At 31.9% G+C, this 12,285-nt stretch overlaps 1 protein-coding gene across 1 annotated transcript; it reads left to right on the forward strand.

The window, feature by feature from the left end:
• Window positions 1–1,158: 1,158 nt before the first annotated feature.
• Window positions 1,159–3,249, forward strand: LOC135152796 (uncharacterized). Its single transcript, XM_064093903.1, has one exon. The coding sequence runs from the start codon at window positions 1,159–1,161 to the stop codon at window positions 3,247–3,249; it is 2,091 nt and encodes a 696-aa protein (XP_063949973.1).
• Window positions 3,250–12,285: the final 9,036 nt, after the last annotated feature.

A 12,285-nucleotide genomic window follows, 5' to 3' on the forward strand; every position in this document is an offset into this window, starting at 1 on the left:
ATTATTAAATTTTACATTTACAATTATTAATTATTATTTCTAGATTTTTTTCAAAAAAACTCTATTATTCAAGTATTTATTTTAGAAATAACTTTGTCGGGAGATTCTTCTAAGTGTTTTAAATAAATTGAAATCTTAATTTCTTATATTTTATTTTATTAATGAGAAATCAGTCGGTATTTAGATTTCACAACTCTTATTTTACAGATAAAAAAATAATTATGACAACAATTAGTAGATTCCTTAAGTGAATAATAATTGTATTAAAATTCAATTATTAAAAAAAAATATGACGACATTGAGTAGATTCTTTTAAAAGAATATAATTGTAGTAAACTAAGTTATTTAAAATACTTGAGAGAATAAATCTGTGTATTAAACTAAATACACAAGTATTTATTTTAAAATCATTATTTGTTGGGAGATTCTCTTAAGTGTTTAAAATAAATAAAAATCTTGATTTATTAAATTATATTTTAATAATGAGAAATTCGTTAGTAATAAGATTCCATAAATTTTCTTCTACTGATAAAAATGATAAATATAGTAGTAATTAGTAGATTTTTTTAGTAAATATAATTGTATTAAAATTCAACTAAGTTCTCTAAAATAATCTTCAACATACTTTAAAATTAAGTGTGCTACTAAATTTTATTGAATCTTAATTTGAAATACTTAATAAATAGTTAATGTTATTGTTTCCAAAAAATAATAATAAATAATTTAGTGTGCTAATAAGATTGAAATAATATTAAAGTGTTCTACTAATTATTTCATTAATTTTTTGAATGATTTTAAATAATAAAACTACAATTCTTTTCAGTGTTCTTTAAAATTTTTGCTTGTGTTCTTTAATATATTTACTTAACTGTTAACAAAATGTACAAAGTGCTCATATAAATCTTAGAATCGTGTAAGGAAGACAACTCACTGATTCTTAAAATCTTAATATATACAAAATAATTATGATTAATGATTACCTTATTTAGAAGATTTGATTGCTCATTTCTGATATTAAAATCTTTCCATTAACTCGTGAATTAAATGCGCATACATAGTTGTATATAGGTTGTTTTAAATCAGTAAATATATTTTAGTTTATTCACCCAAATACCCTTGTCATATATAAAACCAATTTATTTAAATTAGGATATATCAATGGTCTTAAATAGATCTCTCGGTTCTCTTGATAAGAAGGTTCTCCCTCCAAGTTGGAAAGTTAAAGTCACTACTATTAAAGAGATGCACAATCTCAATGACTATCACATCGATAATCTATTCGGAAACCTTCGTGCTTACGAGGAAGATAATGTTCCGGATATTGTCGTTCCCAAGGTAGAAGACAAGAAGAAAAATATGGCATTAAAATCCATATTAATCGATGAAGATGAAAATGACGAAGATTTAAACGAAGAAATTCAAAATCTTGATGAAAGCGAAATTGCTTTACTAACAAGACAACTTCGTCGTGTGCTTCAAAGCAAAGCTCAAAGGTACGGAAAAGGCTTCCTTAAATCAAATAATCAACAAAGAGTTTTTAACTCTAATGGAAGGCCTAATTACTCTCAAAATTATTCTCCTAACTATAAGAGTAATTTTCCTACCAACTCGGGCTATAAAGGCAAAAATAATCAAAGTCTGAATGGCTATAATAATGCCAACGCGAGCAACAATAATAATTACACTCCTCCAAAACCAAAAGAACAAAATCTGGAGGAAACACAAGATGTGTGCTTTGAGTGTAAACAACCGGGTCACTATAAACGAGAATGTCCTAAACTATCTAAGGGTCGAATTCTCGTGGCCGAAAACGGTTGGGATTTAAGTGAAGATGAGGAATCTCCCGAAGCAAGTGAAGAAGTGGTTAATCTATGTTTGATGGCAATCGAGGATGCTTCTACATCAACGGATATCTCCACTACTAACCAAGAGGTAAGTTCTTCTTCACCAACTTTAGTTGATATTCCTTTTCTTAAACTCTCTAGTTTAAATTTATTAAATATGGAAAAAGGTGAGTTGATCAAGCTATTAGTGGAAGTTAATACTCGTTATGATTATCTTGATCAATTGTTCCTCACTACTTGGTCCGAGAAAGAAAAACTCGAAGATATATATCAAACTCAACAACAAGAGTTTTCTCGGGTAAAGGAATCAAATATTAAACTTGAAGAAGAAATAAAAACTCCTCAAGATTCCTTTATAAAATCCAAGGATGCAATTACAAAGTTGGAAATTGAGAACGTTTCCTTAATATTAGAAACGGAAGAAATAAAAGATGAGAAGCTTCAATTAAATGAAAATATTCAAAAGCTTCATGTTGATCTATTAAATTTGAAAATCCAAAATGAGTCACTAACTCAAGAAAGATCAACTACGAGTTATCTAAAAGATAGTCTCGAAACCGAAATTGCTCGAATCCTTAAAGAAAAAGAAAAAGAGTTCAAAATAGAAACTTGCAAAATCAAGGATGAACATTTCAACATCTTGGCACAATGCAAAGATCAAGAAAGAATTTTAAATGCTAAGATTGATGCCTTAATTAATGATAAAAATGATCTTGAACGAACGATTCAACGATTTACAAAAGGCAATGAAATGTTGGATAGAATGGTACATTCTAAAATATCCTATAATCATGAAGGATTGGGATATGATAAAAATGCTCAAAGAAAGAGCAATGTTCAACCAAAGGAACGAATCTTTCAAAAAGCTTCTAGTTCACCAACACTAAAATGTTCATATTGCAATAAAAATGGACATGATATTCAAAGTTGCAAATTCAAGAATGGTGAATTTAAGGGGAAGCATATATGGGTTCGTAAAGGAACAAAACAAAATCCCAAGGTTGAAAAATATGTACCATACAAAAATGTTTCTAATGAGCAAAGGCAACCAAGATTTAATTATCATCAAAAGCCTATACCGTTTCAATATAGAAATACAAGGAATAACATAGTTTCAAATGGTCAATCATCTAGAAATTATCATGTACCAAGTTTTAATTTCTATTCTCAAAATACAATGCGTTATCCAAATAATAGAAATCATGTGTATCACTATGCAAATTCTCAAAAATATGATTCGAGAGATACACGGTACTATGATAACTCAAGATATCAAGGTAGGAACAATGCACCTAGAAATGAATATGCTACCAGAAATGTTCGTCCTACTTCAAACCCCTATCTTTATTATGAAGTACTAACCCCAGGACCCTCAAGACAAAAGGGTACCTATAAATTTAATTGATTTATTTTGTAGGAATGCCTTGTTGCTAAGCAAAACATGTGGTACCTCGATAGTAGTTGTTCAAGGCACATGACGGGAAATAAATCTCTTTTGAACGACATTAAAAAGGTAACCGCTGGAGTTGTCACTTTTGGAGATAGCAGCAAAGGTAATATTATTGGCATTGGGGATATTGGAAATGAACACTTTAAGATTGCCAATGTGCAACTAGTTACGGGACTCAAGTATAACCTACTTTCGATAAGTCAATTATGCGATAATGGTTATAAGGTAATTTTCTATCCATCTCATTGTTCAATTCTTAATAAGGATGGAAAATTAGTCCTTACTTGTCCTCGTAGTAAGAATGTGTATACTTGTGATATAAGCAAGCACAATAATGTATGTCTAATCACTACTCAAGATGACCCATGGTTATGGCATCGAAGATTAGGACATGCTAATATGAAGTTGATTAAGAATATATCAACAAATGATCATGTTCGAGGTATACCAAAGTTGAATTATCAAAAAGATCATACTTGTGAGGCTTGTGAAATTGGCAAGCAAATAAGGGCATCTCACAAATCTAAATTCATGGTATCTACCTCTAGACCTCTCGAGCTATTACATATGGACTTAGTTGGTCCTGTACCCGTACAAAGTCTCGGAGGATGTTCTTATACTTTGGTTATTGTTGATGATTTTTCACGATATACGTGGACGGAATTTCTCAAAGCCAAAAGTGATGCTTTCGAGTCTTTCTCGTCTTTATGCAAAAAGATTCAAAATCAACAAAACAATACCATAGTCTACATAAGAACTGATCATGGTAAAGAATTTGAAAATTCTAGCTTCACTGAATTTTGTGAAGAAAATGGAATTACTCATAATTTTTCCGCTCCATATACTCCTCAATCAAATGGAGTTGTAGAAAGGAAAAATAGAACATTACAAGAAATGGCAAGTACTATGCTTAATGAATATCGTCGTCCTAAATATTTTTGGGCCGAAGCTATGTCTACTGCTTGTCATATACTAAATAGAGTTTTGTTACGCCCTATAACTCAAAAGACTCCATACGAGCTTTATTTTGGCAAAACTCCTAAACTTAGTTACTTTAGAGTTTTTGGATGTAAATGCTTTATTCTAAACTCTAAAGATTACCTTACAAAGTTTGATCCTAAATCAAGCGAAGGTATATTTCTCGGTTATTCAACTAATAGTAAAGCATACCGAGTATTCAATCTCAAAACTCTTGTGGTGGAAGAATCTATGAATGTTGCTTTCGATGAAGCAAAACCACCCTCGAAGTATATTGATCTTGTTGATAAAGAAGATGCACAACAAGATGGGATTGAAGATGTTATTCGACAATTCGAAAATTTGGACGTTGGGATTTCCCCTCCTAATAATCCATTAGAATTGTTAAATCAAGATGAAGAACTCCCTAAAGAAATTCCTATAATAAGGAGTCATCCATTAGATAATGTTTTGGGTGATTTAAGTAAAGGAGTTCAAACGCGTTCACAAGTTCAAAACGTTGTGAATCATCTTAGTTTTCTATCCCAAATAGAACCTAAGACTGCTAAAGAAGCGTTACTTGACGAGGATTGGATTTCTGCAATGCAAGATGAATTAAACCAATTTACTCGAAGTAAAGTGTGGGAACTCGTTCCAAAACCCGAAGATACTTCCATAATTGGAACTAAATGGGTTTTTAGAAATAAATTAGATGAAAATGGAACGGTAGTTCGTAATAAAGCGAGATTAGTCGCTCAAGGATATACTCAAATGGAAGGTATAGACTTCGATGAAACCTATGCCCCAGTGGCACGAATAGAATCAATTCGAATGCTTTTAGCATTTGCATGTCATAAAGGTTTCAAGGTATATCAAATGGATGTTAAATCCGCCTTCTTAAACGGGATTCTTGAAGAAGAAGTTTATGTAAAACAACCTCCCGGTTTTGAAGATTCTATTAATCCAGAGTATGTATATAAATTATACAAGGCTCTATATGGATTAAAACAAGCTCCAAGAGCTTGGTATGAAAGGTTAAGCAAATTCCTATTAGATAATAATTTTAAGATGGGAACTGCCGATAAAACCTTATTTACGAGACAAGAAGAAGATGATATACTACTTGTCCAAATATACGTAGACGATATCATTTTTGGATCAACCAATGATAATCTCTGCAAGGAATTCTCTGAAAATATGAGTAAGGAATTCGAAATGAGTATGATGGGAGAATTAAATTTCTTTTTGGGTTTGCAAATAAAGCAATCCAATGAGGGCATTCATATCTCACAATCAAAGTATTGTAAAGAAATGCTCAAGAAATTTGAAATGGAAAATGCTAAACCCATTTCTACTCCTATGTCTTTATCGGATAAATTAACGGAGGATCCTAAAGGAGTACCCGTTGACACTAAGAAATATCGTGGAATGATCGGAAGTTTATTATATATAACTGCTAGCCGACCCGATATTCAATATAGTGTTTGTAAATGTGCAAGATTCCAAGTTGCCCCTAAGGAATCTCATTTATCCGCCGTAAAGAGAATTTTGCGATATTTAAAAGGGACCGTTGACCTTGGCCTTTGGTATCCAAAAGGTGTACCATTTAACCTAGTATGTTTTTCTGATTCTGATTATGCCGGACATTTGGTAGACAGAAAAAGTACTAGTGGTACGTGTCAGTTCCTTGGTGGATGTTTAGTTTCGTGGTTTTCAAAGAAACAAAATTCCGTATCTATATCCACTACGGAAGCTGAATATATTGCTGCCGCAAAGTGTTGTGCTCAAATATTATGGATGAAACAAACTTTGGCAGATTATAATATTAAATTTGATGTTGTGTCAATTCTATGTGACAATACAAGTGCTATTGATTTAAGTAAAAATCCTGTACTGCACTCAAGGTCAAAACACATAGATATCCGACATCATTTTTTACGTGATCATGTCAATAAAGGCGACATAAAAATGACTCATGTTGAAACTGAGTTTAATATCGCTGACATTTTCACTAAGCCATTAAGTTCCGAAAGATTCGCTAAATTACGATTGGATTTAGGAATGTTGGAACCGGCTAAATAATATTTTGGCAAAATTTATTATAAAATGATAAATGAGTAATGCTCATTATTTTAGATATTTCATGTACTTTAAATATGGTTATTAATTCGGATCTTTCAAGTATACTCTAAAAGTTCAGATTTATCAATAAAGAAATTTATTGATCGGATTTTTCTGAGTCAAAATTTGGGAGTTCATAATTATAATTATATTCATTGTACAAGCAAATTTTATTATTTGTGAGATATCTAAATATGAGAATTATTCATGAAATATTATGCCAAAATTAACTATAAATATTAATATTTTGTCCATCAATGCTACTACCAATTTCATCTATATGGACAAAATCTCTTTAAAAGAGAAAATATATTTCTGTATGAATATAAACATACCTTTGTCCTCGCACTTCAAAATTATATTATTTATGGACAAAGTTTTATATTTACATACATGGTTTAGTAAAAATAAATCTTAATCAAATATTTGTTTATCTATTGTCCAATTTATTAAAGGAATAAAATCTTAAGGACAATTTATGATTTACGAATATTTAAATATTTCGAGAATTTAATTTAAGAGAATTAATCTCAAATCTCGAATATTTGTGAATCTATTACTTGTCCATTTATGCTCAAATATTTAACGCTTTATAATGGACAAAGTAATATTAAAATGATATAAAAATATTCAAAGAAAATTTTGAATTAATCTTTTCATATTTAAGCTATTTCGAAAGTCTATCTGAAATAGTCTCAAAAATATGAAATATTGTCCAACTCACTAAAATAATCTATTTTGGGCAATTCCTTTATATTCCTAAATTTTCAAAAATAATCCAGTTATTATTTTAATATTTTTCGAATACTGGAAAAATTATCTTTTTGATTTTCAAAATTGTTTCGGTATTTATAAAATATTTTCGAAAAATATTTTAACTCTAAAATCAGTTTTAAATCGGGTCAAAACCCATTTCTAAACGGGTCAAACCCTACCCATTCATCAGGTTTTAATCTAAGCCGTTGATTAAAATTTGAGGGTAAATCTGAGCCATTAAACTTGATAAATATATAAAGCAAAATTGTCGGTGCTTACCTCATTTTACACCCTCTCTCGCCGCAGCTCTCTCCTTTCTCTCTCGAGAGCTCTCGACGGCGATTTCAAAAACCTAGCTTTTTCCGATCAAAAACCACCGATTTCTTTAACCAAATCGCTCAGATACTACATTATCTTGGATTATCTCTTAGTTTTTGAGACTGATTCGAGTTGCATGTTGGGTTTGATACATCAAATCTTGATTTCGTTTCACTCGTCAGCATCGATCAAGTGATGCTGAGGCAACGAACGAAATCCACAGTTTTTTTTGCCCAAATCGTTTTCAACACTCTTGATTCTTTACAAAAATCTCGAAATCGATTCGATTTTGTTCCGATTTGAAAACCCTAGTTCGAAAATTGAGAGGTTTGGTGTTAAATCGACTTGTTTGAGCTTGATATGCTTATGTTGATGTTTTGAAGACGATTTAATACAAAACCCCCAAATTTTGTTCGATTATGTTCGAAACCCTAGATTTTGAATCGTTGTTTTCTGGGTTAATTTGATAGATTCTTGAGTTGTGTTCGCAGGTTTATGGCTAAATCGGCTTGCTTGTGGCTTGTCTAAAGTGACTCTCCATAGTCAGATATGGGTTCATAGAGTTCGAGCGCGTGACTCATGTATTATATGAGTGAGGCTTCGATCTATATATGTAGGTAAGTCTCGAGTGAATATCGACCTCGAGCTCAGGTATATTTCAAAACCCTAATCTTTTATTTGTTTTTTTTTCGTCTTACTGACACGATTATTAAGTGTTTGCAGGTATAAAGACTTACCTGGCTAATTGGCTAAAAGATTTTGGATATGAATTGGATTTTGGCGCTTTGAATTTTTGAAGTTTAAAAATCAGTTCGAAATTGTGTGGATTAGGTAAGTCCCAAGAAGACACCGAAGCCTTGGGCACTGGTAATCTCTAAACTCTCGAATTTTTTATTATTTTGACTGCTGGATGTTGAAATTTGGTGATATGTGATGTGTTTGTGGCTGTCTTGACTGATATATATATGTATATTTGCTTATATGCTAAGTCAGTTGTCATGAATATTTTATTGCAGTGTTGAATTGTTGTCTGGTATGTGATACTTGGCAGTGACGTGGCCTTTATGTGTATTCATGTGCACCATTAGTTTATATATATATGTATGTATACATGTGCAACTTGTCTTTATTTAGAAATAAGACACATACACACACAAAGCCCTCATATTAAGACCTGGCCCGGGAACCCCTTGAGTTCCTTGGTATCTGGATCACTGATATGCCACGGCCACTTAGTTTTAGGATATAAAATGAATGCTTTCTGGTGTATATATGCTTGTATATGTATGCTTGCTTGGCTGGTGTATGTGATTTGTATAAATGGAAACTCCCCCTTGGCATTTGAGCTGACCAGACCCTTGTCAATCAATCATATAGAGTTTTTCAACTCTTTGAGTATAAGTACATGCTCATTTCTTTACTTGATTTGACCCTAAGCCTTGGAAGTTGTATTTTATACAAAATTGTGTGCTACTTGTCTCCCCTGCACCTTTTGCAGTATGACATCAGTTTGGAAACATTAAATGCTTCTAACTTTTCTAAAAACTCACACACTTATGCACTTTTTAAAATCTGTGCACTTCATTCAATTTATACTCAAGGTACTACACTATTATATCCAAACAGCACCTTACTTTATACTATATATAGCTTACACTTGCACTGCACATTTTATAACTTCACATCACTTTTCTAAACCTACTCTGCACTCACTTCTGCATGGATTTCCAAAAGCTTCCAAACCCTAGTTACAAACCACTGCACACACTTCCTCTTCTAAACAATATGGAGAGAAAATATTACAAAAATGCTCCCTCCTCTCCAGTTCACAGAAACAATGTGCACCCTTCCAAATCTTTTAATAAGAAACAGAAGCCTAACCATGCACACAACCATGCACAGAACCTGTACCAACACCCTGGAAACAAAAACACAAACCCTAGAAACCCTAACACTCAATATGGTGGTCCATATACCACTCAGAGTGCACCCATAGCCAAGCCTACTGTCTCTCCCCCTAGGAGCACTCTAGTCAACCCCATAAACTTAGAAAAATTAGAGAAAATGAAAAAGAGTGTGCAACCTGGGATGATGCCTCTAATTCCTCAACAAGGGGTAGTTCATGGTATTTTTATGGTTGGAAAATGGGATAATATGGTTTTCTACAGGGGTCAAAACTATCATACCTATTTGATGGGTGAATTTTATGCAAATATGATTGTTCAAAAAGGTCTTGATGATATCTTTTTGCTCAACACTGTGGTACATGGGAAAAATATGCTTGTGGATGTTAACACTTTTGCAAGGGCACTAAAACTTGGTTTACAAACTCCTTTTCAGCCTTGTATTAACATTTTTGAAAAATTTGTTTTTCAAAAGAATGAGTTTGAGTTGTTTGTGGGCTTCTTTTGCAATTCTGATGTTCCTGTTGGTTTGTTTGAGGAAGAATGTGCTATTGATTTTAGGCACTTTACACCTATTTACCAACAAGTTGCCATTATAATTAGGGCAAATATTTTACCAAAACCAAAAGAAGCACACTTCTTTGACTTTGTTGATCTTAAAGTCATGTTCCAGTTGGTTACAAATCAAGTTGAGTTTAATATATGCTATGTGATCCTTCTCAACATGATTTATGGTTTTCAAGAAGATTTTATGCCATTTGGTCTGCTGCTTACTGCTATATTTGAGCTTTATCACATCCCTTTGCCTAGAATATTAGCAGAAAGAGTAGAATACTTGAATATGGCTGGTTTGGTTAGAAATCAAGTTCCTTTAAGTGAATGTAATCCTGTTCCTGCTGTTAAAATTAAGCTAGCTCCTACTGTGTTGCTTAAGATCCCTCCACCTCAGAATAATTTGGATAATATGTTAGAGATTAAGACTCTAAACTTTGAGGTTAAGGTTCTTAAAGATAATCAAGAGAAAATGCTGGCTAGGCTTAATGAATTGGAAAATAGGAACAAAGAGGATTCTACTGATGGTAAAAATGAAGGTGTTAGTGAAAGGATTTCTAGACTATTTGATGAAAGTCTAGTTGATGATATGGTTGATGCTGGAGTTCAAACTGAACCCCTTCCTGATCTCACTGATATGCCTGAGGATCTTGGTTTTGTGACTGTGGAAAAGCCTGTTGAGACTTGAAGCTTTCTGGTTATGTGATCATGCTGAGAATCTGCTTCAGTTGTGTTGTTTGCTGCTGTTTGTAATGTCTGTTAGTTGTTTGTTATGTTCTTCAAAGTTTTTTTTGTTCTAAAAATCTCTGTACCAGTTTCAGGTTGGATGCTTCTGGCTAGTTATAGAGAACTAGCTTACCTTGTACTTGCAGGATTCAAGTTCCTTTTGAATCAATATGTGTAATTGATTTAGTTGGAACTAATTTTGATATATATATATGTAAAATTCTGCAGTTCTTTGTCTTACAAACTTACTTGTTTAACTTATATCCTCCTTGCCTGATTCCCTTAATCTCAATCTGACAAATGTATGTTTAAATCTTATAACTGTATATCATTGAGCTTGAAAAATTGGTTCTGTCCCTGAATAGTTAACATGGAATGATAGTTGTTATGTTAAGAGCTTAACATAAATCTCTACAATGAACATCTCACTGACTGTACTTGTAGAATATTTGTTATAATGTTCATGTGCATGTCTGCCTGCTGAAATCGAATATGCATAAAGTTGTATGCTATATGTCTTATGCTATATATCTTGCAAGCATGAAAACCGGTTGTATGATACTATTTTACATCTACTGTGGTTAATCTAAAAGAACAGGATATATGAATTCTTGTTGAATTAAAATCGGATGTCACAGGTATATGAATTTGGCTATCAGGTTTTCTTGCTTGATGAGAATATCTATTAGTATTCGATTTAAACTGAATGGTTGCTTACAAGTTTTTTCGTCCTAGTCCAATTAAGTAATGTAATTCTAGTCCAAGTTCGACTATTTTAATTTTGTGTCCAAGATTGACAGTCACAATTATTCATATGTATTTATTATCTTAATATAAAATGTCCAATTTTGACATTTCATTTGTACTCTTTATGTCCAAGTTTGACATATGAATTGAAAATTCAAATCGATATGCTGCTTTCGATTCAATGAAATCAGGTCGAAAGAAATTGAATTCGATTTATACAAATGAATTCTCGATTAGTTTATAATTAAAAGTTTAAAAGAATCTCTTTGGATTACAATTCTTCGACTAAACACCAATATTAGTCCAAATGTGATACTACTTGTCGAAATTAAGGTTTCACGTTCAACCAAATGAGAAGCTGTAAAAGAAATCCAAAAGCTTCTACTTCGTTTATAAAATCAGTGTTAAACGGACTTCTTTGCAAAAACAGTTGTGCAAATCAACTAAGCCAAATATAAAAACATTAGACTTATATAATAAGTCAAGCCATCTTTTTAGTTTAATCATAAAAGGACAATAAATCCTTACAGTTATACTCCTTCTCTATCTTTTAAAGAATGCACTGTTTACATCATTATATAAAATTCTCAAAAAGAGAATGTTAGTGCAAAATTAAGGGGAAGCCAACCTCTTTTAAATTATTTTTGGTTTTTATCAACCAAAAGGGGAAGAAGACGTGCAAGTACCATTTCCATTTCTTTTGCACGATCCAAAATTAAAATTTTAGTATACAAAAAGGGAAGAAGACGTGCATATAAAAATTTTAAAATTTAAATGCACAATCCAATACAAAAATGCGAGAACATTAAAACTTCAATTTCTACTAACTATTTTTGTTTCAGGAAATAATCAAAGGACTTTTCAATACGCAATCAAGAAATCATTGTGAGGATTACAAGTATACTTCCTA

This window comes from Daucus carota, chromosome 5 (genome assembly GCF_001625215.2).
Source record: "Daucus carota subsp. sativus chromosome 5, DH1 v3.0, whole genome shotgun sequence".
In the NCBI taxonomy this organism is placed as follows: domain Eukaryota; kingdom Viridiplantae; phylum Streptophyta; class Magnoliopsida; order Apiales; family Apiaceae; genus Daucus; species Daucus carota.